Source organism: Symphalangus syndactylus, chromosome X, assembly GCF_028878055.3.
Source record: "Symphalangus syndactylus isolate Jambi chromosome X, NHGRI_mSymSyn1-v2.1_pri, whole genome shotgun sequence".
NCBI lineage: Eukaryota > Metazoa > Chordata > Mammalia > Primates > Hylobatidae > Symphalangus > Symphalangus syndactylus.
In genome coordinates, this window is record NC_072447.2 from 66,448,404 (window position 1) to 66,473,934 (window position 25,531).

Consider the following 25,531-nt stretch of genomic DNA (forward strand, 5'->3'; position numbering starts at 1 on the left):
CTCAGCCTCTCCGAGTAGCTGGGACGCTGCAAGCTCCGCCTCCCGGGTTCACGCCATTCTCCTGCCTCAGCCTCTCCGAGTAGCTGGGACCACAGGCTCTCGCCACCACGCCCGGCTAATTTTTTGTATTTTTAGTAGAGACGGGGTTTCACCATGGTCTCGATCTCCTGACCTCGTGATCCACCTGCCTCGGCCTCCCAAAGTGCTGGGATTACAAGCGTGAGCCACCGCGCCCGGCCTGGCAAATGTACTTTTCTCAAGTACCGTTTTTTTTTTTTTTTTTTTTTTGAGACAGAGTCTTACTCTGTTGCCCAGGCTGGAGTGCTGGGTTCAAGCAATTCTCCCACCTCAGCCTCCCGAGTAGCTAGGATTACAGGCACATGCCACCACACCCGGCTAATTTTTTTTTTTTTTTTTTTTTTTTTTGAGATGAAGTCTCACTCTTGTCCCCCAGGCTGGAGTGCAATGGCGCAATCTTGGTTCACTGCAACCTCTGCCTTTCGGGTTCAAACGGTTCTCCTGCCTCGGCCTCCCAAGTAGCTGGGATTACAGGTGCCTGCCACCACATCCAGCTAATTTTTGTATTTTTAGTAGAGACAGGGTTTCACCATGCTGGCCAGGCTGGTCTTGAACTCCAGACGTCAGGTGATCCGCCCACCTCGGCCTCCCAAAGTGCTGCGATTACAGGCGTGAGCCACCACGCCTGGCCTAATTTTTGTATTTTTAGCAGAGATAGGATTTAGTAGGGATGGCCAGACTGGTCTCAAACTCCTGACCTCAGGTGATCCTCCCGCCTTGGCCTCCCAAAGTGTTGGGATTATAGGTGTGAGCCACCGCACCCAGCCTGAAGTACATTCTTTAGTTCAGTGTTTCATGCCCCCAACCTTCTTTCACCCCAGCTACCAGAGTGGTCCTCCTAAATACCAATCTGGCCCGGTTAGTCCCTTGCTTCAAACCCTTCTACAGCTTCCCATTGCTCAGAGTCAAAGCTAAGCTTGACTGCTTTGATTCCACCACTTCTCCCACTGCATGGGTGATGCCCCATTCCCCCTGAAATCCATGCACTTTCACCCTCTTGATTTAACTGTGCTTAGGCAGCTCCTCTGCTTGGAATGTTTTTTCCTCCCTTTCCAAGTGGTAAGCACTCATTCCTCTTTCAAGACTCAGTCCAAGTGTCCCATCCTCTATAAAGGCTTTCCCACCCCAGGGAGAACCATCTAATACTTCCTATATGCTCACTTTGCCTCACCTAGACTTCCATTATGTCATCTTCCACACTTAGTGCGCTTAACCGCTTACTTATCTGAGTTCCCAATTAAGCCAAGAATTCCTGGAGGGCATATATATCTAATTCCCAGAACCTAGCACAGGGCCTGACACATGACAGGAATTCAACATATGCCTGCTGAACAAATGGATGGAAAAATGATGCATGGGTGAATACAGGAAAGCGCAAATGAACTGGTAAATGCTTACATTAACGCATTAATGAATAAGTGAGTGAAGTTGTGAGTTAGTGCATATATAAGGTAATGAATAAAAGAGTGGATGAATGAATGATAAAAATAAGTCAAGTAAATCAATGTAAGGTGCCCATGCCAGTAAGGCAGGAAAGGACGAGTGAATTCCCACCTCTATGTCTTGCTTCAAACCCACCAGAAGACCTCTTGCCCTGCTTTCCACTCATCTAAACTGCACACCAGTGTTAACCTTTTAGATTCCAAGGAACAAAGACACACTCAGGTTAGTGATGGGGATTTATTAAAGCATTCACAGGGAAATAAGGAAGACAAGAACAGCTACACAGGCAGCCTCATGGAAGAACAGAAACTTGAAAATGGTTCATGATCCAAAGCAGCTCTAGAGCCTGGCTTATCTTGTCACCCCCTCAGCTGCAGGCATCTGTTGCTCCCTTCTCTAGTGCTTCCCAAATTGGTGACTCAATTCCTTTCTGGCTGTATTTATACTCCTCCTACTGCTACTGACTAACTTCTTTCTGCCCCCCTCGATGCTAGCCCATGGCTTTTTCTGCCTCATGGGTCCTGCAGCTTCATGGCTCCCGGCGCTTCAGTTCCTATTAATCCATGGCTTTTCTACATTGTAGCTCCTGCTGCCTCTTCCATTCCTGTTGCCATGTTGCCACATGGTTCTGGCTACCTTGTGGTTCTTGCAGTCTGATCGCTTCTACTGTCTCACGATCTTATCTATTCAAGCCTTCTGCTGCTTTGTGGATCTCATAGTCAGTTTTGTCTCACGGTTTCTATTCCTCGTGGCTCCTATTGCTTCATGGCTTCTGCGTCTTTTTAGCCCATTGTTGCCTTGCTGCTTCATGGCTTCTGCCACCCTGTGGCTCCGTGATCTCATTATACAAATGTCTCATGACCTCTGCTTACTTATGGTTTCTGCAGCTTTCTCTTTGCTTTTGCTGTTTAGTTTCTGGCCACTCCTCATCCACCACCACTAATGTCTCATTAAATTCTAATTAACTGTTCACTTCTGAATATCTCACATTCCGCCTCCCTGAAAGATCTGGTTGTTTCAAGCGTTTGCCATTTGATACATGCCACCCCTGTAAGGTGGAGTCCTTACGCCAGTCCAGCTAATAGGCCACTGGCCAGCCTAGAGATTGGTTGCCCTTGAATCAGATACTATCCACATCTAGCTATCTGTGGCCAGGATTGTGAGGTCACATGGTACAGAGCATGGCAACTTATGCTAAAGAAACCCCTTAGAAGGGACTGCAAGCATGGCAGGTTTGCTAAGGGTTTCCAGAAAGGGGCAGTGTAATTGGCAAGCATCTTGTTTGACCTGTCCAATACATCGACCTTCAAGGTTCAACCTAAGTCCCACCTTCTCCCTGACCACCTCTGCCTGTCCTGATCTACAATGGGATAGATCAAGATCAAGACTCTAGAGATGACATACAAAGGAAACCTAGGTTCCATTTCTGGCTCCAACACTTCCTAGCAGTGGGACCTCAGGAAGTTAATTCCCCTCTAAGGACCTCAGAAGGGGTTTGGGCAGTCTTCCTTTACAAGTCTGACATTCTGGGTATCTCACTGTAAGTTATTGTATAAGAGATGTGACTCTTACCTGGCAAAGCCCTCAAAAACATCTCTTGAGGTAGGAAAGAGGGAGTCAGAGTCCTGGCTTGGAAGAGCCTTACTGCACACTGGAGGTGCTTAGCCAAGATTTATTCAACTGGATGAATGAATCAATGGCTTGTGGAGGGGTGGGGAGTGGGGGGGCAGTGAGAGACCACACAGCACACAAAATGTCTAACTTGAGGAATTCCAGTTGCTGAGGAGGATGTAAGGAGATTCTGTTTCAGAGATGGATAAGGAAAGAGATGACTGGGACAGGGTAAGAATCACGGCTATTCATGGGTACTCATTCTATCCTCTCAGTCACCCTCCACATCCAATAATCAGTCATTAAGTTATCATCTTCCCTTAACAGTTCACACCTTAACACCTCCAATCTATTCCTACTGGCCTTTGCCTTAGTGCAGGCCTCCTGGTCTTTTTCCAGTCTCCTAACTAATCTTGTCATCTCCATTCGCTCTCTCACAAATGGATTCACTCATGCATTCATTCATTCAGAAACTTTACTGGGTGCCTCTTTTGTGTCAGGCACTGTGCTTTTTTGCAGGGGCTATACTGGTAAGCAAAATATCCCCAGGCCCACCCTTGTGGTGCCTAAAGCTTATTCAGAGACAAAATAAGCAAATATAGTAGTGTAAGAAGCTAATTAACAGGGAAACTACAGGCACGGGCACATACAGCATGAACATCTAACCTAATCTGTTTTCCATCCTGGTTGGCTAGCCAGCCAGAAACAGGTTAAATTCACATCTTATCTGGAGTCCCCCTATTAAAAACCATTTCATGACTCCCTCACTGCCTTCAAGCTATGGTTTCCAAATCTGGCTGTACCCTAGTCATGTGGTAACCTTTATAAGCCTTCAAGATTCCAAATCCTCACCCCAGACTTACTGCATGTTTTAGAGGCCGGGGCCCAGAAGGCCCTACCTGTTTGTGGTATACAGCCAGTTTGGGAACCACACTGTCCTACAAGACAAATCTGAATTCTGTAGCCATGCATTTATGAACCTCTTCCAATCTGGTTCCTCTCTACCTTTTCTTGCTGCTTTTCCCCCACCCCAGGAATCTTCATGCTTCAGTATTTGTTTTGCTGTTTCTTGCCTTCATGTCTTCATGTATACTGTTTCCAGTATCTGAAAATTCCTTCTACTTCCTCAACTGGCTAATTCCTACCAGTCCCTCAAGACTCAGTTCAGGTGTCACCACCTAGACTACAGGATGCCTTCTCTGAATCTTCACATAAGCTAGATGTTTTTCCTGCGCTCCTGTCACAGTGTTGATCATACTGTATGGTTAATGGCTGTTTTACAAATTGTTTCCCCAACTAGACAGTGAGCTCAAAGGCAGGATAAAGATTTGACTCATCTTTGGGCTCCTGGTGTACAACACTGTGATTTCCAGAGGGAAGTGCCCAATTAAACTTAGATACTGTTGTGGAGTACTCTTCAACTCCCTACAGCAAGACTACTGCGTCCACAGTATGAGGGAGTCAAACTAGTTCCTCCAACAAGCCCTAGGGAATCTACTCGGATCCAGCTTGCTCTTGGAAACACTGTGGTGCCCGGCCTCCCGCGAGCATAGCCTTCATTGACGACAGTTGCCCTGTGATGCCAGGAGGTGGTGGGGCACGACAGGAGAGAGCAGGGGGCAAGCACTAAATAGATCCGAGTGGAAGTCTAGGCTCTGCCACTAAACCAGTGGAATCTTGGACAAGTCACCTCACCTCCTGGATCCTCAGGACTTAAGTCCCCAAAGCTCCTTTGTAGCACATGTGTTCCTGTGTGCCAGGGCCTTAGCCTAAGGCATCTCATGTAATCCTTTTTATCCTGTGAGGTAGGGGTTAGATATCTGGGTTATTATCCACGCCTGCTGAATCAGATTTCCAGAGGCGGGACCAGAGCAATTTATTTTTAAAGAGCTCTACATCCTTTGGATGTGGGGGGTGCAAGCAGGGAACTGCTGCTTCTCATTATAAGCCCTTCTGTACTATTTTATTTTTTTATCTGTGTATATATTGCTTTACTTTTTAAAAAGGAAAAAGAAAAAGCTTTACAAACGATTCTGATGTGCAGCCAAAGTTGATAACCACCTGTACAGTGGAGAAAGCACTTGAATGACTTGGAAGACCTGGGTTCAAACCTTTTTGGGCCTCAGTTTCCTTATCTGTAAAGTGGGGAGAATAGCAAAGGTGACCTTTAAAGGGCTGTGAATGATCTAGATGCCAGCCAAATTGCTTCATATATATTTAATTTTCTCTTTGCTTCACTACTGCAAGGTAGGTGTTTATTATCTCCTTTTACAGATGTGGAAACTTAGGCTCAGAGGCGAAGTAACTTGCACAAGTTTCTACAGCTAGAATTTGAACCAGGTCTGACCCCCAAATTGTGCTCGTCCATAAAGGCCAGCATTTGCCAAATTATGGCACACAGTACCACCAGTGGTACGTGACTTCTTTGGTTGAAAACAGACAAATTTATTTTGTTTTGATAGTTATGTCTTTTAATATGTATTAGAAAAATACATAATTAGCACACATCAAACCTGTGATTTCACAGATATCACTACTTGGGATGAAAATGATATAGGATAACAATGTTAGACTTCAGATCAACCTCAAGAAAAATACTGAGTAAATAGTACAGGAGGGCAATTTGGAAGTATTAAAAACCAATATATAAATATCCTATGACTTTGCAATTCCACTTCTAGGAATCAACCCTAGGTAAACTTTCACACATACACTTTCACACAGGCATAGGGATGCTCCTGTGTAGTATTTTGTAATAGCAAAACCTAAAAACAGTCTTAATGTCCATCACAAGAGAAATGCATAAGTAAAATGTGGTAATCATATGATGACAATCTATACAGCAATTACAGAAGATGGATTGAGCTACATTAAGTAACATGCACAGATCTCAAAAACATCGTTAAGCAAACAAATTGCTAAACAATTCAATATATCATTTGCATTAAACACACAATATTTCCAATGAGTTCACATATGTACGTACAAGCATTAAAACAAAGTCTAAATGGAAGTACAACAAACAGCCACTAAGAGGGGAAGGATCAAGAGGGGGAGTGGTTGGTAGCTGAATGAAACTATCTTCAACAATCTAATTTCTCAAAAGGAGAATGAATTCATGCATTATTTGGGTAATTAGAATGGACTTAACTTTCAAAAAGCAATATACAGATTGGAATTAAAGTGTGATGGTGTATGTGAATGAGTAAAGGCTGAGCTCATCGCACCCGGCTTTGCTGCCTCTGCATGATCCTTATAGCTAATGAGGTTAGTTCCTAAAATGAACCTCACACGTGTTAGGCTGGGATGTGGCCCAGGATACCTCTCCCCTATTTCCTCACAACCCAGATTGGGGCTCAGGCACCCGGTTACCAGACATGATTGAAGCTACAGGTTTCCTCAGGCCCTCCACTTACCAGGTAGACCCCATCAGTGCCCTGAAACTTTCCCAGTCAGCAGGGCATTCAGCACCTTCCAGATTTGGAGGCTTCTTCTGTCCCTAATAGCTGGGATCAGAAGCTCTCAGGGGTCCAGGCATGAGGGTTATATTCTGAGGGGTCGGCACCTAGTGGGCTCCACGAAGGGATAAGGCCTCCAGTGAGGAGCTTGACATCATTAAATCCTATGAGGTAGGTAATATTGTTAGCCCCATTTTACAGATGAGGAAACTGAGGCACAGAAGGTCAAATGACTTGCCCAAGGTCAAACAACTAGTAAGTGATAAAAAGTGGGACCAGAACCCCTAACTGTCTGTCCCCAGAGCTCATGCTCCACTCCTAGTGCCTGACCAAATCCTACCAATTTGTCAAGGTCTAGCTTAAATGTGACCTCCAGGAAGCCTAGAGGGGATCACCCTCTTCTCAAATTCAAAGTACATATGACATTCAGCTAACTATAGTCATTCATGAACCCACTGTATCTCCTTACTAGGAGGGTAGAGGTCATGTCTGATTCAACTCTGTATTCCAAGCACAGAGCCTGACAAATAGAGGGTGTTCGGTATGTGTCTGATGAATACATAAATGAATGAATACACAAATGAGTGAATGAAGGCAGTTTCAGGTAACTGCCTAAGTCTCCTATGAGGTCCTGAGTACCTTTGCCCAGCTCAGGGGTGCTGTCATCCTAAGCTCTCTTGGAATCAAATTCAGCCTAGGCTCCTTCTAAAACAGGTCTCCAATATCCTTTATTATTTTGCAAACATACTCACATGCACACATGCGGATACATACATACACACATACATACCCACACACACAGTGGGCAAGAGGCCCAAGGGGCCCACGATTATGGGTGATGAGGGGGAGGAAGGGGGTGTGTGTGATGAACAGATGGCCCTGTTCAGCTCAGCACCTCCTTTCAGAGGCCAGAATACTCCCTGTCGTTCAGGAATTTTTGCTCCAGACCTAACATCACCTCTGTTCCTCTTCATGCTTGATTAGCAGTGCCTAAATCCCATGACTACACCAAAAAGGGCCAGGAGGCAGGGGGAAGGTTGGGAGTCAAATATCCAGAGATTGGGAGAGGGACAGCTTAGGGATCCAGACAGGGCGGGAGGGCAGAACTACTGCTACTGCTCATTGGGGTTGGGGTTGGCATCTGGGTACTTGGTGAGGTCGAAGGTCAGGACTTTGCTGATCACACAGTCCCCTTGCTGAAGGAGGAGGGAGAAAAAGAAAAATAAAATTGTAAGGAGAGAATTAAGAGGGGTCTAGTGCCCCAGGACCAGGGGCCTCAAACCCTCCTCCCTACATACCTGCCCAAAGCCCAGTCAATGGTTCTCTCTGGGTGTGAGAGGATATGCTCAGTCCCATGTGCCTTCTCTCCCTGCCTACTTCTGTACTCTCCTCCTTTCTCCACTGTCTGGCTGCCTCTGCCTACCTTTCCACCTGTCCCCAAATGCAATGGCCCTGCCTGGCTGGGCTGGCTAAGCCTCCAGAGGCAGGGCTCCAACAAGCCCAAATGGCCATTCAGGACCTGATTCCCTATGCTCCCCCACCTCCTCTCCCCTCCATTGCAGCCTTCCTTTCCTGCCCTGGGAAATCAGGCAGGGAGTAGGACTGGCTCCTGAGCCAGGCCCGCCCTACCTCAGGATAGACTCCAATGAGGCTCTCGGCCTTGGTGTAGAACTCCTCCTTGAGAGAGATGACGATGGCCTGGAAGTTGCAAGTCGACTGCTCCTTGATGTAATTTGCCACCTGTGGGAAAGGCCACCAGGCACTTAGCAAGGCTCAAACCTTAACAGTCCCCTGTATTTTCCAGCCACAACCAAAAGGCAGAAGAGGTAGGGTAGGGAGAAGAAGGTGGGGAAAAGAGAGGTTGAGAGAAGGAGACTACTGACTACCACAGCATGGATGACTCTGGGCCCAGCCTCCCAGGCACAGAGAGCAGGCAGCAGGAACGGCTAGGGCACACTCAGGAGTTGCTCCCTGAAACCCAGCCCCGACCTGGGGGCATCCCTCCCAGGCCCCACTTTCTTTGCACCCACCTTGCCAATGTTGGTGTTATCCAAGGCAGCATCGATCTCATCCAGGACGAAGAAGGGGGCTGGCTTGTAGCTGGGAGGGAACCAGTAGGTGAGCTGACACTGAGGCGGGGAGGGGGTGGCAAGGCGGGGTGGGACAGCCCCAGGGCCCATCAAACAGGCCAGCTTCCCACTCCACTTCTTCAGAGACTTAAAAACCCAGGTCTCAAAGTTGCCTGAAAGTTCCCTAAAAGCCAACACATGAACAAAGCCCTCCCCTCTGCACTCAGCCCTGTGTTCCAGGTTCCTACAGAACCACAAGAAGACATGGTCCCCTCAGGAGCTTCCAGGCTGGCTGGGGAGATAAAGCTGTCCAAGGTTCTAGTCGTAATGACCAAGCTACCTAGAGGTCCACCCCATTCCAACACACACTATCACAGCATGCTCTGTCATGCCTCCTTGCCTCTGCACATGCTGAACCCTCAGCCTAGAATGCCTGCTGGTCTCCCTGGCACACTTCTACTCATCCTTTACATCTCCTGCTCAAGTGGCACCTGTCATTAAAAGTCTTCCCTGGCCTACCCATACCCTCCCCACAGACTGGGTTAAGTGTACCTCCTCTGTGTATCCATTGCACCCATGCTCACCCGGTTATAACACTTAGCACATGTCTGTTTATGCGTCTGGCTTCTACTAGACTGTGAGCTCCTCGAGGCCAGAGACCCTGCCTGATACATCTGTGTCCCTAATCCCTCCGCAGGATCTGGTACAGAGCAGCACACAAGAAATTGATGCTGTACAATCAAGCAATGTAAGTTGCGGGAATCAGACTCAAGTACTACTGGCATTCAGGAGGGGAAGGTCAGGGTATGCCACAGTGATCAAGGAGGGCTTCCTAAAGGAAGGGGAGGAGAATGAGGAAGGGTGAAGGGGTGAAAGGTGATGATCAAGCTAGATTTACATGGAAAGGGATTATTAGCCAGCAACCTTGTGAGCAAAAGCCTGGAGGCGGAACTGAATACATGCAGAGGCCGGTAAGGACATGCTGAGCAGATGAGGGTGGATGGGGAAGACAGGTCCAGAAAAACCAAAGCCAGATATGCTGCAGTAGATAGTGAAACAGGGATACAATCCAGATTCCACCAAACCATCTTCACCTTCACAGATTTCTGCATATCCTTGGGCCCCAGAGCCTCTGGTGGCCTCAGTTGAGTCTCTTCATCAACTGCCCTAGGGGATCCGCCTTACCTGTGGATGGCAAAGAGCAGGGCCAGAGCTGCCACTGTCTTCTCCCCCCCTGACAAGTTGTCCATAGGCCGGAAGCGTTTCCCAGGAGCCACACAGTTGTAGTTGATGCCATCCAAGTAGGGCTCTTCAGGGTTCTCAGGGCCCAGGAATGCCTAGGGGAAGGCAGATGGGTCAGGATCTGTATCTGAGTCTGGATGGAGACAGGGACAGGAAGCCTAGAGGGAAGGACAACTGAAGATGGTAGCAGCTGGTTGGGTAAGGGGCTCCAGCCTACCTGGGCACTGCTATTGCGGGACAGGGCCTTATAGATCTCATCGATGTTGGTAGCCACAGATTCAAAACAAGCATTGAAGCGGTCAAAGCGCTCCTTCTTGATCTGTTCGAATGCCTGCTTGGCCTTCTTTGCTCGCTTTCGGGCTGCTTCAAACTCTGCCAGAAAGAAAGACAGGAGACCCCTCAGTGCCCTGGCAAGAAGGACCTGCAAATGACAATCCAGAGCAGGGACATCCCACCGAGAGAGAGGAATGCCTGAGGAGGGTCCCAGAAGGATGTGTATCCAGCGGACTGGCCACTGGATACAATGCAGAATAAGAAACAGGGGCCTGGAGCCACACAGATATGGATTCCTCCCTGTGTTCTACCAGCAACCAGCTGTGTGACCTTGAACAGGTCATTTACTCTCTGGGAACCTCAGCAATTTTCCGTTCTATAAAGCAGGTGTAATAACCCCTACTGTTTAGGGCTCCTGGGAGTTTTAAGTAAGAAAATATGTCAGAACAGGAACTGCTGTGATGTACAGCAGGCCCGTGGCATACCTTTAGCCTCCTGTCCTCATCGTAGGCCCAAGTAGAAGGGTAAATCTTACCATCTGAGGTCTCCTGGAACTTGTCTCGGACACTTTCCAGCTTTTCCATGGCCTTCATGTTGGGGGCGGCAATACGCTGAAGCACACTCTGCTGCTCATTCAGCTTCTGCTGCAGTGTGTTCATCTCTTGCTTGATCTCTTCCTCAGCCTGGGCATCCTGTAAGCCCCAGGCCCAGCAACGTCAAGAAGGGCCTGGCCCCTGTGCCAAGGCCCCCACTGAAAGATGACTGACTGAGTGTGGCCTGGGCGCCTGCTCCTATACGGAGGGCAGGTTCTTCTTCTCCAGCTCGGTTCCTTCCACCAGATCCTACCCATAGTAACCATTCTCACCATCTCTGGAAATTATAGGCTGAGGCTGCTTTCTAATCTCTAGCCCTTCCCCCAGGCCCTGCCAACCTCTTTGTCTCTCAGGAGGAGCAGCTGGTGGTGCCTCTCTCTGGCTCTCAGCCCAGGCCATGAGCCAGTACCAACCCAGGATGACCTGGAGGCTCCCACGCTGGCCGCTTTGGACTCCACTTACAGCTCCACAATAAGTAAGGCAATTCACGTTTTCTGTTTAGATCACTACATTTGAGCAAATTCCATTTGAGTTTAGTTTTAGTTCTTATGGATATTGCAATGCATGTCTGGGCTTGTGCCTTTCTGCCACTTTCAGTCAATAAATATTTACTGAATGCCTACCAAGTGCCAGGCACTGGGGCCATCCTGTCCTGTGAGCCCTGGTTTCTGTGCTCACAGAGCTCAGGGGTCTAACAGAGGAATGCACATAAGTAAACAACCAGAATACTGTAGGATGAATGTGAAAACAATGATAGGCAGGCAGTGTTGAATCAGCACACAAGAAAGACACCTAACTCAGACTCCTAACTCAGAGATCAGGAGATTGATAGTTCTTGAGTGGTGAATGTTAGTACTATTACGTTTAGTGAGCCTAGGGTATTTTGGGTATAAATAAGTATAAGTAGAGGGAGGGATCTCACTAGTGTATAGAATATGTGCCTGCATTGAGGTGTTCTGGTTGGTTACCTCATCGGGTGATAAAAATTAAGGTAGGCTTCCAGGAATATGTTTAAGCTAAGGACTACAGGATGAACAAGTGAAGACAGAGAAAAGGAATAGACTTTTTTTTTTTTTGGAGACAGAGTATCGCTCTATTACCCAGGCTGGAGTGCAGTGGCATGATCTCTGGTCATTGCAAGTTCCCCTTCCCAGGCTCAAGTGATCCTCCCACCTCAGCCTCCCAAGTAGCCAGGACTACGGACATGCACAACCATGCCTGGCTAATTTTTGTAGAGACAGAGTTTCGCCATGTTGCCCAGGTTGGTCTCAAATTCCTGAGCTCAATTGATCCACCCATCTCAGCCTCCCTAAGTGCTGGGATTACAAGCGTGAGCCACCATGCCCGGCCAGGAAAAGACTTCTATGCAGTTGGGAGCATCACAAAAAATAGCCAGGGGAGGTTGCTCATGGTCCGTTCATCGAATTGAAAAGAATTCAAAAGAGAAAGCAAGCCAGGAATGGTGGCTCATGCCTTTAATCCCAGCATTTTGGGAGCCTGCCAGGAAAATCGCTTGAGAACAGGAATTTGAGACCAGCCTGGGCAAAATAGGGAGACTCTGTCTCTACAAAAATAAAAAAATTAGCCAGACATGGTGGCACATGCCTGTGGTCCCAGCTCCTTGGGAGGCTAAGGTGAGAGGACTGTTTAGGCACAGGAGATCAAGGCTGCAGTGAACCATGATGGTGCCACTGCACTCCAACCTGGATGACAGTGCGAGACCTTGTCTCAAAAAAAAAAAAAAAAAAAAAAAGTAATCAACTTTAATAAACTTCAAAAGCTAAAATATATATATATATATGGCAGTAGTAGCAATTGTGTGTGTATGTGCATGCGTACAAGTGTGTTGGAGGGCACAGAAAGAGAAGATGCTAGATAGACAAGTAGAAGCCAGATTATAAAGGGCCTTATAAGGTTTAGACGTTATCCTGAGAAAGGTGAGGTACCAGTGAATGATTTCAAGAATAAGAAGGACATAAACTTATGTACATTTTAGAAAGCCCTTATGAAGATCTCTATACACTACTTTGGAGTGGTCTCCAGGATAGGTTTTTTGTTTTTTGTTTTTTTTAATTTTTTTTTTGAGACAGAGTCTTGCTCTGTCGCCCAAGCTGGAATGCAGTGGCGCGATCTCGGCTCACTGCAAGCTCTGCCTCCCAGGTTCACGCCATTCTCCTGCCTCAGCCTCCCGAATAGCTGGGACTACAGGCACCCGCTCGGCTAATTTTTTTTTGTATTTTTAGTAGAGATGGGGTTTCACCGTGTTAGCCAGGATAGTCTTGACCTCCTGACCTCGTGATCCGCCTGCCAAGGCCTCCCAAAGTGCTTGGGATTACAGGTGTGAGCCACCGTGCCCGGTCCCAGGATAGATTTTTAAGTAAAATATGAAAGCTACACAATAGTGTATGCTATATTTTATTGAAGTGAAGGTAGAGGGAATACAAATATATTTGTATTTTAAACATATAATGACAAGAAAAAGAATAATCCAAAAACTAATTAAAGGGTTATCTATCGAGAAAGAGAGGTGAAGGGGACAGGAATGGAAGCAAGAATTCTCTTCATGTACCTTGTTTTATACTTTTGGTTTTAGAAACACATAAAGATGTTATATATAACTATTAAAGCAAAATTAAATCAAAATGTGAAAACCACTGGGTAGAAAATTGTTGGGGAACAAGATATTCACAAGATGCCAAAGCATCACTCTAAAGATTACTAATTAATGACAAAGGTAAAAGTGTACATTTAGCATTGAAAAACTTAGCAACTGACACTTTAACTGAGGGATCAAACTCAATATCACTAATAATGGGCACATCCTGACATGATGTACCTCCTGGAAGGATGCCATATCAAGTTCACCAATGAAATGTTCTTGCCAAAAAATACTTAACATGAATCCATTGAGCCTCCAGACTGGATGAAATTTCCAATTTACAGGAGATACAAGGGTTGGAAGAACAGGTTAAATAATATTGTAAAAAAAAAAAAAGAATATATCCATAATGTGGGACATTTTCCAAGAAAACTCTCATAGACTCTTTAAAAGATCAATGCCATGAATAAAAGGTAAAGGGATAGCTCCATATTAAAAGAAACTAAAGAGACATAATAAATAAAAGAAATTCATAAATTTTGATTGGATACTAGTTCCAAAAAGGAAAAAAAAACTACAAAAGACACTTTTAGAACATCTAGAGAAATTCAAATATGGGTTGAAGATTAAATATTATGAACCCTAATTATTCATTTTCTTAGGTATAATATGAAATTATGGTTAGGTAGGACAATCCCTTGCTCTTAGCATGCTGAAGTATTTAGGGCTGAAGTATCATGGCCACACTTCCTTCAAAAGGTTCAGCAAAAACAAAAAAACTGCAAGTAATGGGAGGCAAGAGGGAAGGAGGGGAAAGATAGGGGAAAGATGAGAGAAAAAGCAAATGTGGTAAAATATTCACTGGTGAATCTAAGGTGAAAGGCATATGAGTGTTCACTGTTCTAGTCTTTCAAGTTTTCCATAGGCTTGAAACATCTCAAAATTAAAGCTGGAAAAAAAAATCAAAATGCTAAAAAGAGTAACCCCTAAAAATGAAAAACAAACTAAAACAAAGAAACCTAACTACATATTAAGCTGGTTAGACACTCAGATAATTCTTTCAAATTACTTTAAAACATAGTAACACGACTATACATTCCCAATGAGGCTTTCCTTAGCTTAATAATAAAAAGAATCTCAGAAAATCTTAAACTATTTAAAATTACATTCGATAGGCCGGGCGCGGTGGCTCACGCTTGTAATCCCAGCACTTTGGGAGGCCGAGGCGGGCGGATCACGAGGTCAGGAGATCGAGACCACAGTGAAACCCCGTCTCTACTAAAAATACAAAAAATTAGCCGGGCGTGGTGGCGGGCGCCTGTAGTCCCAGCTACTCGGAGAGGCTGAGGCAGGAGAATGGCGTGAACCCGGGAGGCGGAGCTTGCAGTGAGCCGAGATTGCGCCACTGCACTCCAGCCTGGGCGACAGAGCGAGACTCCGTCTCAAAAAAAAAAAAAAAAAAAAAAAAAAAAAAAAAAAAAATTACATTCGATAATCAAATTGTTACTAATAATATCTTTTTTTTTTTTTTTTTTTTTTTTGAGACGGAGTCTTGTTCTGTCGCCCAGGCTGGAGTGCAGCGGCGTGACCTCAGCTCACTGCAACCTCTCCCTCCCAGGTTCACACCATTCTCCTGCCTCAGCCTCCCGAGTAGCTAGGACTACAGGCTCCTGCCACCACACCCGGCTAATTTTTTGTATTTTTAGTAGAGATGGCGTTTCACCATGTTAGCCAGGATGGTCTCCATCTCCTGACCTTGTGATCCGCCCACCTCGGCCTCCCAAAGTGCTGGGATTACAGGCGTGAGCCACTGCGCCTGGCCCTTTTACTAATAATATCTTATTGTGATTTTTCAAACTAGTATATACAGAGTAGGATAAAGTAAATGTGTTATTATGTTAGTGTTGCTAGGAACTGAGATTTTCAGCAACGATAACTGGGAGACTCAAAAAGAAAATCAATGATGTTAAACTAAAATTTACAATTTCAATTCAAAGTATCAATATGAACTCATGATGCATTTTTCCTTCAAAATAAAAAAAAAAACGCATTTAATAGCCCAATCTGTTGAAAAGTTCTAGAAGCACTAACAAACCCAGCAATCATGAACACTCCAATATCCAGATGGTAGTTGCTAAATAATAGCATTTCCCACTAAAGGAAGTCAGAGCTTCCTGGAGAAATAGTTGATTCCAGGTCTGGACGGAAAATGGGGAGGATGAGCCTGGACATATTGGAGAGCAAGGGAGATATCAAAGACTACCAGGACTGTGTTGAAATGATTCAGAAGCCAAACTGAATGAGTTACCATTGGCCAAAGATGGGACAACCTGAGCACCAAGAAGGATAATAACCACAACAGACTGAAAGACACCAAATATATTTAAATTCATAATGATATGAGAACTCAGTGGACAAATCTTGAGAAAGCCAAAGAAGCAATTCCTTATTTTATAAACTGATAAAGGGGGGAAAAATCAAGCATATATATCCTGCCTTTCCTATACAAACTGTATCTCAGAATAACCAAATAAATGATGAGAGGAAGTACCTCTTTATAGTATTCCAGCTAGTAAACACAGAAATGATAGCGTAAGGTCACCATTTTGCAACCCCTGACTAATTAATGGATCTATGCAATAATAAGTATGGCTGCAAACCACACAAAAAGAGCCACTAACGGACATTATGTACCTTCTGATGGAAGTACCACCACCAGCTGTGAAGGAGCCGTAGCCACAACAAACAAGCAAACCCCCAAATTTGAATCTAACCAAGCCTCTGTGCTGTCCAATCCGGTTGCCAGTAGCTGCAAGTGGCTACTTAGCACGTGATATTTGGCTAGTGCAACTGAGGAGATAAAATCTTAATTTTATGAAATTTTAGTTCATTTAAATTGAAAACCTGATATTCAATTCAGTTACTGGAAAACTTTGATGTATATTTGGAACAACTTGGGTATGTGGGTCTCCTTTCTCAGTTGTAAATTTTAGGAAATCTAAATACAGATCAAGTATTTCTGAGGAAATTTTAGCATCTGAATTGAGACATGCTGTAAGTATTAAAATACATTACTAGATTTTGAAGACAGTACAAAAAAGGATCATCAAATATCTCATCAATAATTTTTATATAGTTCACACATTGAAATTATACTCCTGAGGATACTAGGCTAAACATAATATAGTATTAAAATTAATTTCACCTTTGTCTTTTTATTTTTAAAATGTGGCTACTAGAAAATCGAAAATTGGCCAGGTGCGGTGGCTCACACCTGTAATCCGAGCACTTTGGGAGGCCGAGGCGGGTGGATCACAAGGTCAGGAGATCGAGACCATGCTGGCTAACACGGTGAAACCCCGTCTCTACTAAAAGTACAAAAAAAAATTAGCTGGGTGTGGTGGCAGGCGCCTGTAGTCCCAGTTACTTGGGAGGCTGAGGCAGGAGAATGGCGTGAACCCGGGGGGCGGAGGTTGCAGTGGGCCGAGATCGCACCACTGCACTCCAGCCTGGGGCGACAAAGAAAGACTCCGTCTCAAAAAAAAAAAAAAAAAAAAAAATTACACATGTGGATCACATTTTATCTCTTCTGAACAGCACTGATCTACATCTAACTACCCACTTACAAGAACTACAGAGGATAGCAGAACCATTTTTGGGTTTTTTTTGGGGGGGAGTGGTGAAGGGAACATTTTAAACACCGCAGGACACAATCAGTAAAGTATAGAATGTGAACAATCCTTCAGAAGAAATGAGTCAGTTTCTACAACAACAACAAAATGGTGCAAAGAAAAATAAAAACAGGTGGAGGGGGATCCTATAAGTTAAATGATTCAAGTGACATATCAATTAATGGCTTTACCAATCATCCACTAACTATCGATCAATCATCTTATTTGACTTCCAATTCAAGCAGGTAAACTGTAGAGTGTGTGTTTGCGTGTGACCATCATGGATGTGTAACACTAATTATTGTATTAAGAAATTACTGCCAAGCGTGTCCTTTGTAGGGACATGGATGAAACTGGAAAACATCATTCTCAGTAAACTATCGCAAGGACAAAAAACCAAACACCACATGTTCTCACTCATAGGTGGGAATTGAACAATGAGAACTCATGGACACAGGAAGGGGAACATCACGCTCCGGGGACTGTTGTGGGGTGGGGGGAGGGGGGAGGGACAGCATTAGGAGATACATCTAATGCTAAATGACGAGTTAATGGGTGCAGGAAATCAACATGGCACATGGATACATATGTAACAAACCTGCACATTGTGCACATGTACCCTAAAACCCTAAAGTATAATAAAAAAAAAAAAAAAAAAGCAAAAAAAAAAAAAAAAAAAAAAAAAAAAAAAAAAAAAAAAAAAAGAAATTACTGCCAAGCGTGGTGGCTCACGCCTGTAATCCCAACACTTCGGGAGGCTGAGGAGGGTGGATCACAAAGTCAGGAGTTCAAGACCAGCCTGGCCAACATAGTGAAACCCCATCTCTACTAAAAATACAAACAATTAGCTGGGCATGGTGGCGGGCACCTGTAATCCCAGCTACTCGGGAGGCTGAGGCAGGAGAATCGCTTGAACCTGGGAGGCAGAAGTTGCAGTGAGCCGAGCTTGTGCCACTGCACACCAGTCCGGGCCACAGTGTGAGAATCCATCTCAAAAAAAAAAAAAAAAAAAAAAAAAGAACTGTGTGGGGGTGCACATTAAACAAGTTTGGCCAGCAGCTGACTGTTGTTAAAACTGGTGATGGCTATATGAGGGAGCACTGTAGTATTTTACTTTTGCATATAAAATTTTCCATAATAAAAATCTAAAAATAACAAAAAAATAAACTTGAAGTGGTTCCCACTGGCCAAGGATGAACAATGTGAGCATCAAGAAGAAAAATGGGGGCCAGGCGCGGTGGCTCACACCTGTAATCCCAGCACTTTGGGAGGCTGAGGCAGGCGGATCACGAGGTCAGGAGATCAAGATCATCCTGGCTAACACAATGAAACCCCGTCTCTACTAAAAATACAAAAAATTAGCCGGGCGTGGTGGTGGGTGCCTGTAGTCCCAGCTACTTGGGAGGCTGAGGCAGGAGAATGACGTGAACCCGGGAGGCAGAGCTTGCAGTGAGCTGAGATCACGCCACTGAACTCCAGACTCCGTCTCAAAAAAAAAAAAAAAAGAAAGAAAAAAAGAAAAATGGGGCCGGGTGTGGTGGCTCATGCCTGTAATCCTAGCACTTTAGGAGGCCAAGGCAGGGGGATCACCTGAGGTCAGGAGTTCAAGACCAACCTGGCCAACATGGCAGAACCCCGTCTCTACTAAAAATAAAAAAAGTCATCTGGGCATGGTGGTGCATGCCTATAATCCCAGCTACTCAGGACGCTGAGATAGGAGAATCACTTGAATCCAGGAGGCAGACGCTGCAGTGAGCTGAGATCATGCCATTGAACTCCAGCCTGGGTGACAGAGTGAGACTCCGTCTCAAACAAAAACAAAGAAAAATGGGCCAGGTGCAGAGGCTCACACCTGTAATCCCAACACTTCAGGAGGCTGAAACAGGAGGATCACTTGAGGCCAGAAGTTCGAGACCAGCCTAGGCAACATAGTGAGACCCTGTCTCCACATTAAAAAAAAAAAAGAAGAAGAAGAAAAATGACTCCAACAGATTGAAACATGAAAGACATCTAAACATTGAAGTTTCTTTTTTGAGACAAGTTCTCCCTGTCACCCAGGCTACAGTGCACTGGTGTGATCTAGGTTCAGTGCAGCCTCAACCTCCCAGGATCAAGTGATCTTCCTGCCTCAGCCTCCTGAGTAGCTGGGACTACAGGTACATGCCATCACACCCAGCTAATTTTTAAAAATTAGCTCTTGGGCTCAAGCGATCCTCCTGCCTCGGACTCCCAAAGTGCGGGGATTACAGGCATGAGTCACCACACCTGGCCAACATTTATTTATTTTTTTTTTGAGACAGGGTCTTGAACTATTGACATTTTGGGTCAGGTAATTCGTTGCTGTAGGGATTGTCCTGCGCACAGTAGGATGTTTAGCAGCATCCCTGGTGTCTACCCACTAGATGCCAGTAGTAACCCCCCTACCCCAGTTACGACAAGTAGGCGTGACAAGAGTATCTCCAGACATTGTCATATGTCCCCTGGGTGAACAAAATATCTACCCTCTCAATGAGAACCACTCCTATAAAAGATAAGGACTTAAAAAAAATAGTAATACCACTATTACACTTAAAAATATTAACAATTCCCGCGGCCGGGCACAGTGGCTCACGCCTGTACTCCTAGTACTTTGGGAGGCTGAAGCGGGCAGATCACGAGGTCAGGAGATTGAGACCATCCTGCCTAACATGGTGAAACCCCGTCTCTACTAAAAATACAAAAAAAATTAGCCAGGCATGGTGGCAGGCACCTGTAGTCCCAGCTACATGGGAGGCTGAGGAAGGAGAATCGAGTGAACCCAGGAGGCGGAGCTTGCAGTGAGCCGAGACCACGCCACTGCACTCCAGCCTGGGTGACAGAGCGAGAATGTCTCAAAAAAAAAAAAAATTTCCCAGTCTGGATTTGGCTAACTACATCCCTGTGCATTTTTTTTTTTTTTTTTTTTTTTTTTTTTTTTTTTTTTTTTTGAGACGGAGTTTTGCTCTTGTCACCCAGGTTGGAGTGCAATGGCACAATCTCGGCTCACTGCAACCTCCACCTCCAGGGTTCAGGCAATTCTGCCTCAGCCTCCCAAGTAGCTGGGATTACAGGTGTGTACCACCATGCCCGGCTAATTTTTGTATTTTTAGTAGAGACGGGGTTTCACCATGTTCTCCAGGCTAGTCTCGAACTCCTGACTTCAGGTGATCTACCTGCCTCGGCCTTTCAAAGTGCTGGGATTACAGGCATGAGCCACCGCGCCTGACCCTCATGTGCTTTTTTAACATTCCTCTGGCACCAGTGTTTCTGATAGTTGGTGGATATAGAAGCTTGATCAGATCCACGTTTGTTTATTGGCAAGAATACTTCATAGCTAATGTTGAACACTGGTCAATTTTAACATTACAAGGAAAGTGAGAACTGACATCAGGTGTCTACTGATGTGATGCAGAAGGAAGTTCACAAGTACACAACACCACCTATGATATATTCTTGCCAAAAAAAAAAAAAAAAAACTTGAATCCAATCAAACCCTAGATTTACCTACCAGTTTATAGGAAATACAAGGAATAGAAAAAACATGTTCAGTAACATCAAGGGGACATAATCAGCCAAATCTAGAATGCAGACAATTCTATAGTACCAATGACCCAGTTCCTTCCATAGATAAATAGGAAGGAAAAAAATAAAATAAAAACAAAGAAGAAAATATTATAGACTAGCGGAGACCAATTTTAACATATGGACCTTACTGGAATATTGATCTAAACACATAAACTGCAAAAAAAATAAAAAATAAAAAAATGTTATGGGACTTTCATGGAAATCTAAACATTTACTGATTGGATGATATTGTGGGGTTATTGTTAAATATTTTCAGGTATAATATTATGGTTGTTTTTCTTAAAAGTTCTCATATTCTAGAGATACATGCTGAGATAATTATGGATGGAGTAATGTCTAGAGTTTTCTTTAAAATACTCCAATGGGGGGTATAAAAAATAAGATTGTTTAACTGTTGAAGCTGAGTGCCTGAGGTTCATTATTATCATTCTCTTTACTTCCATATGCTTGAAATTTTCCATACGTTAAAAAAATCAAATCCTCCTGAATATGACGATTGAAACATATCATAAACTATTTAGGAGGCTCCTGTAGTTGGCTATGTGAGATGAAAGTGGCCTGCATTAGAGACAGTGGAAACAAAAACCAGAATTCAATAGATATTTATGGCCAGGCACAGTGGCTCACGCCTGTAATCTCAGCACTTTGGGAGGCCAAGGCGGGTGGATCACCTGAGGTCAGGAGTTCAAGACCAGCCTGACCAACGTGGTGAAACCCCGCCTCTACTAAAAATTAGCTGGGCATGATGGCGGGCACCTGTAATCTCAGCTACTCAGGAGGCTGAGGCAGGAGAATCGCTTGAACCTGGGAGGCAGAGGTTGCAGCAGTGAGTTGAGATCATACCACTGCACTCCAGCCTGGGCAACAAGAGCGAAACTCCGTCTCAAAAAAAAAAAAAAAAAAAAATTTAGGAGGCAGAATCCATAGGGCTTGGTAATTAATTGATTATGTAAAGTGAAAGAGGGAGAAGTCAAGGATGAGGTTCAGATTTCTGGCTGAGCATGTGAGTGGCACTGAGGAGATGGGTAAATATGGGGAGGAAGGCTAGGGTTTGAGGTACCTGTGGGACCTAGCATAGAGACTGCAGCGGAAGCCATGGAAGTAAAGTGATACCCAGGATGAAAGAATGCCAGGTGAGGAGGAAAGAGTCCTGAGGAACACCTGAGGTCAATCTGTTCACTGTACTGAAGTCTCTTCTGTGTGTACCTAGGCTTAGCTTAGTTATATACACACATAGAAGGGGAAGACTGATAGCAGGCAAGGGCACAACTCGGGGTATGGGGTGGGGAATGTGCATATGTCTGTGTGTATATATGAGGGGGAGATCCTGCCTCACAACTCAATCCTCCCACTCTTGCCAGCTTTCCCCTCTTTCCAGCCATGGTCTCCACAGAGCCCCCAGATGGGCTGACCCCCTCTCTGGACAGCTAGGAAGATGGTCCCACTCCCACCCAACCCCCAACCCCACCACACCCCTGTGGTTGATCCTCACCTTCAGATCCTCACACAGATCACCGTAGTCAATCTCAATGAGGGCCTCTCGTGCATAGATACTGGAAATTCTCTGTGAACCACTCACTGAGTCCTCCCCCTGGGAGCTACCCTGCAATGGCAACGGAGAGTCAAGTGGAGTAGACTGGCCATGAGAGTGCACCTCTATAGGGAGCTCCTTTGCAGACTTCAATCTTTGAGAGAGCACCTTGCTAGAAAGCACCATGGCAGAAGGAACACAGGCTTTGCAGGCAGAATGACTCAAGTTCAAAATTGAGCTCTATGGCCAGGTGCAGTGGCTTGCACCTATAATCCCAGCACTTTGGGAGGCCAAGGCAGGTGAATCACTTGAGGTCAGGAGTTTGAGACCAGCCTGGCCAACATGGTGAAACCCCATCTCTACTGAAAATACAAAAATTAGCCAGGAGTGGTGATGCATGCCTGTAATCCCAGCTATGTGGGAGACTGAGGCACAAGAATCACTTGAACCTGGGAGGCGGAGGCTGCAGGGAGCCAAGATCACGCCACTGCACTTCAGCCTGGGCGACAAAGCAAGACTCTGTCTCAAAAAAAAAAAAAAAAAAAAAAAAAGGAGGTCTACCACTTACTAACATTGTGATTTTGGGCAAGTCACATTCTCAGATCCTGAGTTTCTTCACCTGTAATGTGGGGATAATGCCTGTCTGGCAGGTCTGTGGTTAGGATTGGGGTAATTATGTCACATGCTACCATGATGCCCAGAACATTTCTGGTATTCAAAATATTTTACTGAATTAAACTGAAATGCCATTTGGAAAGTGAGGAGGGAGAAAGATACATGGGACTGAGATATATAACCAGGTCTAAGACAAGATATTAATATATGCAAACCTCTCAGTTAACATTTCCCATCCTCTTGCTACAAATCTTTGCTTCCACTGCTCCTCTTTGGCTAGTATCTCTGGTTTTCCTATAACTAAACTTCCTCACCTCTGCATTGCTGATGTCCCTTACCCAACCCTCTCCTGGCCAATCTCCCTCACTGCAGCTAAGCTATCATCCTCAGGTCCCCTAGCTTTCTGTCTTCCTTTGCTCTTGGCTAATGTCCCTCAATTCCCACTCCTACCAATTTCTGTCACCTGCTGGAACTAATATAGCTCAGGTCCCTAAGGTTAATGAATTACTTCATTCTTTCCTGGCTCAACTCTCTCACCACCCACTCACTGGCTTGCAGCTCTACTCCCAATTCAACTTCTCTCTCACACCAAAGCCATTATTACCTTTCACCTCACCTGCCTTCACCACTGCACCTTGCCTCATCTCTCCTGCATCCTTTTTCATGTCCCTTCACCATCTGCCCACCTTCTTTCTCTCTCTCACTGCCCTTACTGGTCACTTTCACTCCCCATCCCTGGTTAATGATGTTCATAGCCCACTCCCACCACCAGCCACACTACTCACCTCTTCCTGACTAATATCATCCATGGTGCCTTTTGACAGTGGCAACTTAATGTCCTGCATCTTACAGGCCTGCAGCAAGTTGTGACGGTCACTGCGCTTCTGTTCAAGCTTGGTCTCAATGGCTGTCACCTCCTTCTGTAAATGGGTCATTTCCCTAAAAAAGGTCCAGGGGCTAGGTGAGACCCAAATCTGGCAGGCTGCCTGCTCTATCTACGTTCTCCCACCCCAGGCCTGAACCCACTCACTTGTTGGCGCCCCCCAGTTTCTTACGAATCTCCTCCATCTCATGATTCTTGTCATTCACTTCTGACTTCTTGGCCAGATGCTGATTCTTCAGGTCTTGTAGCTGAGCCATGGTCTCATCTATGATCTTCATGTGTCTTTGTTCCTCCTGGTCCCAGCAGTGGGAACAGGACAATAGGTGAAGACTTTCCCCATCTTACCCTGGGATATTCTCCTGCTCCCACCCTTCCAACTAGGCAGTTTATTGGAGCCACTCGTCAATGAGCTTTGCTTTCACACCCACATCACCCCTCAGCCTCCTATCTTTTTTAAATTTGGTTGTCCTCTCCCACACACCCCAATTTTACAAGTTATCTAGTATATGTAGAAAAGTATAGAGAAAGTAGTAAGGAGGGAATCACTCACAATCTCATCAGCTAGATAATCAATTAACATTCTAGCACATTTTCTCTCAGCATTATTTACAGACAGCTTTATACAGTTGAGACTAGATTGTAATTAAAACTCTGTATTCTGACTTAATGTTATATTTGAGCATTTTTTTCTACATCAAAACTTTGTCATGTGCAGTATGGTAACATTTTTTTTTTTTTTTAAACCCACACAAATAATACTGTGCATTTCCTATGAATACACATATGTAAATGTACAAGTATTTAAGTAAATCCTTAAAGGGTCTGGAAGAATCACCTCTGGCAAGAGGAAGGGGACTAGGATGAAGAGTGGTCAGCCAAAGGGAATTGTGGCCTTATGTATAATGTTCTGATTTTTACAAAGGAAAATTTTTGTTTTCATTTTGATCTTAAGTCACATAAAGGGGGCCTGGTGGAGTGGCTTACATTTGTGATTCCAGCACTTTGGGAAGCCAAGGTGGGCAGACTGCTTAAGCCCAGAAGTTTGAGACCAGCCTGGACAATAAGGCAAAACCCCGTCTCTACAAAAAACACAAAAATTAGCTGGGTGTGGTGGCGCACGCCTGTGGACCCAGCTACTTGAGAGGCTGAGGTGGGAGGATCATTTGAGCCTGGGAGGTGGAGGTTGCAGTGAGCTGAGATCATGCCACTGCACTCTAAATTGGGCGAAAGGGCAAGACCTTGTCTCAAAAAAAAACAAAAAAGAAAAAAAAATCACATAACGGGGACATATCTGCAACTTACTCCCAAATGGCTCATAAAAAATAATAAGCATATATATATAGAGAGAGAATGCAAAAGATAATGCGGCAACATGTTGATGACTGATGAATCTTGGTGATAGGTAGATAGGAGTTCTTTGTACTGTTCCTTGCAATTTTTTGCAAAGTTGAAAATTATTTCAAAATAAAAAGTAAAAAAATTACATATATGTAATATCCCAAATCATCTAGGTATCTAACTTGTCTTGACTCAGGATTTTACTGCCCAAGCTACAACTGCATTTAAGATTACAGACACCAGGCCGGGCGTGGTGGCTCACATCTATGATCCCAGCACTTTGAGAGGCAGAGGCAGGTGGATCACTTGAGGCCAGGAGCTCCAGACCAGCCTGGCGAACATTGTGAAACCCCATCTCTACTAAAAATACAAAAAATTAGCCGGGCGTGGTGGCGGGTGCCTGTAATCCTAGCTACTCGGGAGGCAGAGGCAGGAGTTATCGCTTGAACCCGGAAGGCAGAGGCTGCAGTGAGCCGAGTGCTATTGCACTCTAGCCTAGGCAACAAGATCAAACCTGAGTCTCG

At 45.0% G+C, this 25,531-nt stretch overlaps 1 protein-coding gene across 3 annotated transcripts in view; it reads right to left on the bottom strand.

The window, feature by feature from the left end:
• Positions 1–5,576: 5,576 nt before the first annotated feature.
• Positions 5,577–25,531, bottom strand: part of SMC1A (structural maintenance of chromosomes 1A) — a 44,440-nt gene continuing 24,485 nt past the window's right edge. For all 3 annotated transcript variants that reach the window (XM_055267154.2, XM_063634821.1, XM_063634822.1), the window contains 9 exons: positions 23,817–23,962; positions 23,572–23,725; positions 22,133–22,243; positions 10,710–10,866; positions 10,119–10,273; positions 9,845–9,996; positions 8,621–8,690; positions 8,220–8,330; positions 5,577–7,786 (listed from right to left, as the gene is read on the bottom strand). In XM_055267154.2, coding sequence (XP_055123129.1) covers positions 7,703–7,786; positions 8,220–8,330; positions 8,621–8,690; positions 9,845–9,996; positions 10,119–10,273; positions 10,710–10,866; positions 22,133–22,243; positions 23,572–23,725; positions 23,817–23,962 — 1,140 coding nt within the window. In that variant the 3' untranslated portion in view covers positions 5,577–7,702. The remainder of the gene's footprint in view (positions 7,787–8,219; positions 8,331–8,620; positions 8,691–9,844; positions 9,997–10,118; positions 10,274–10,709; positions 10,867–22,132; positions 22,244–23,571; positions 23,726–23,816; positions 23,963–25,531) is intronic.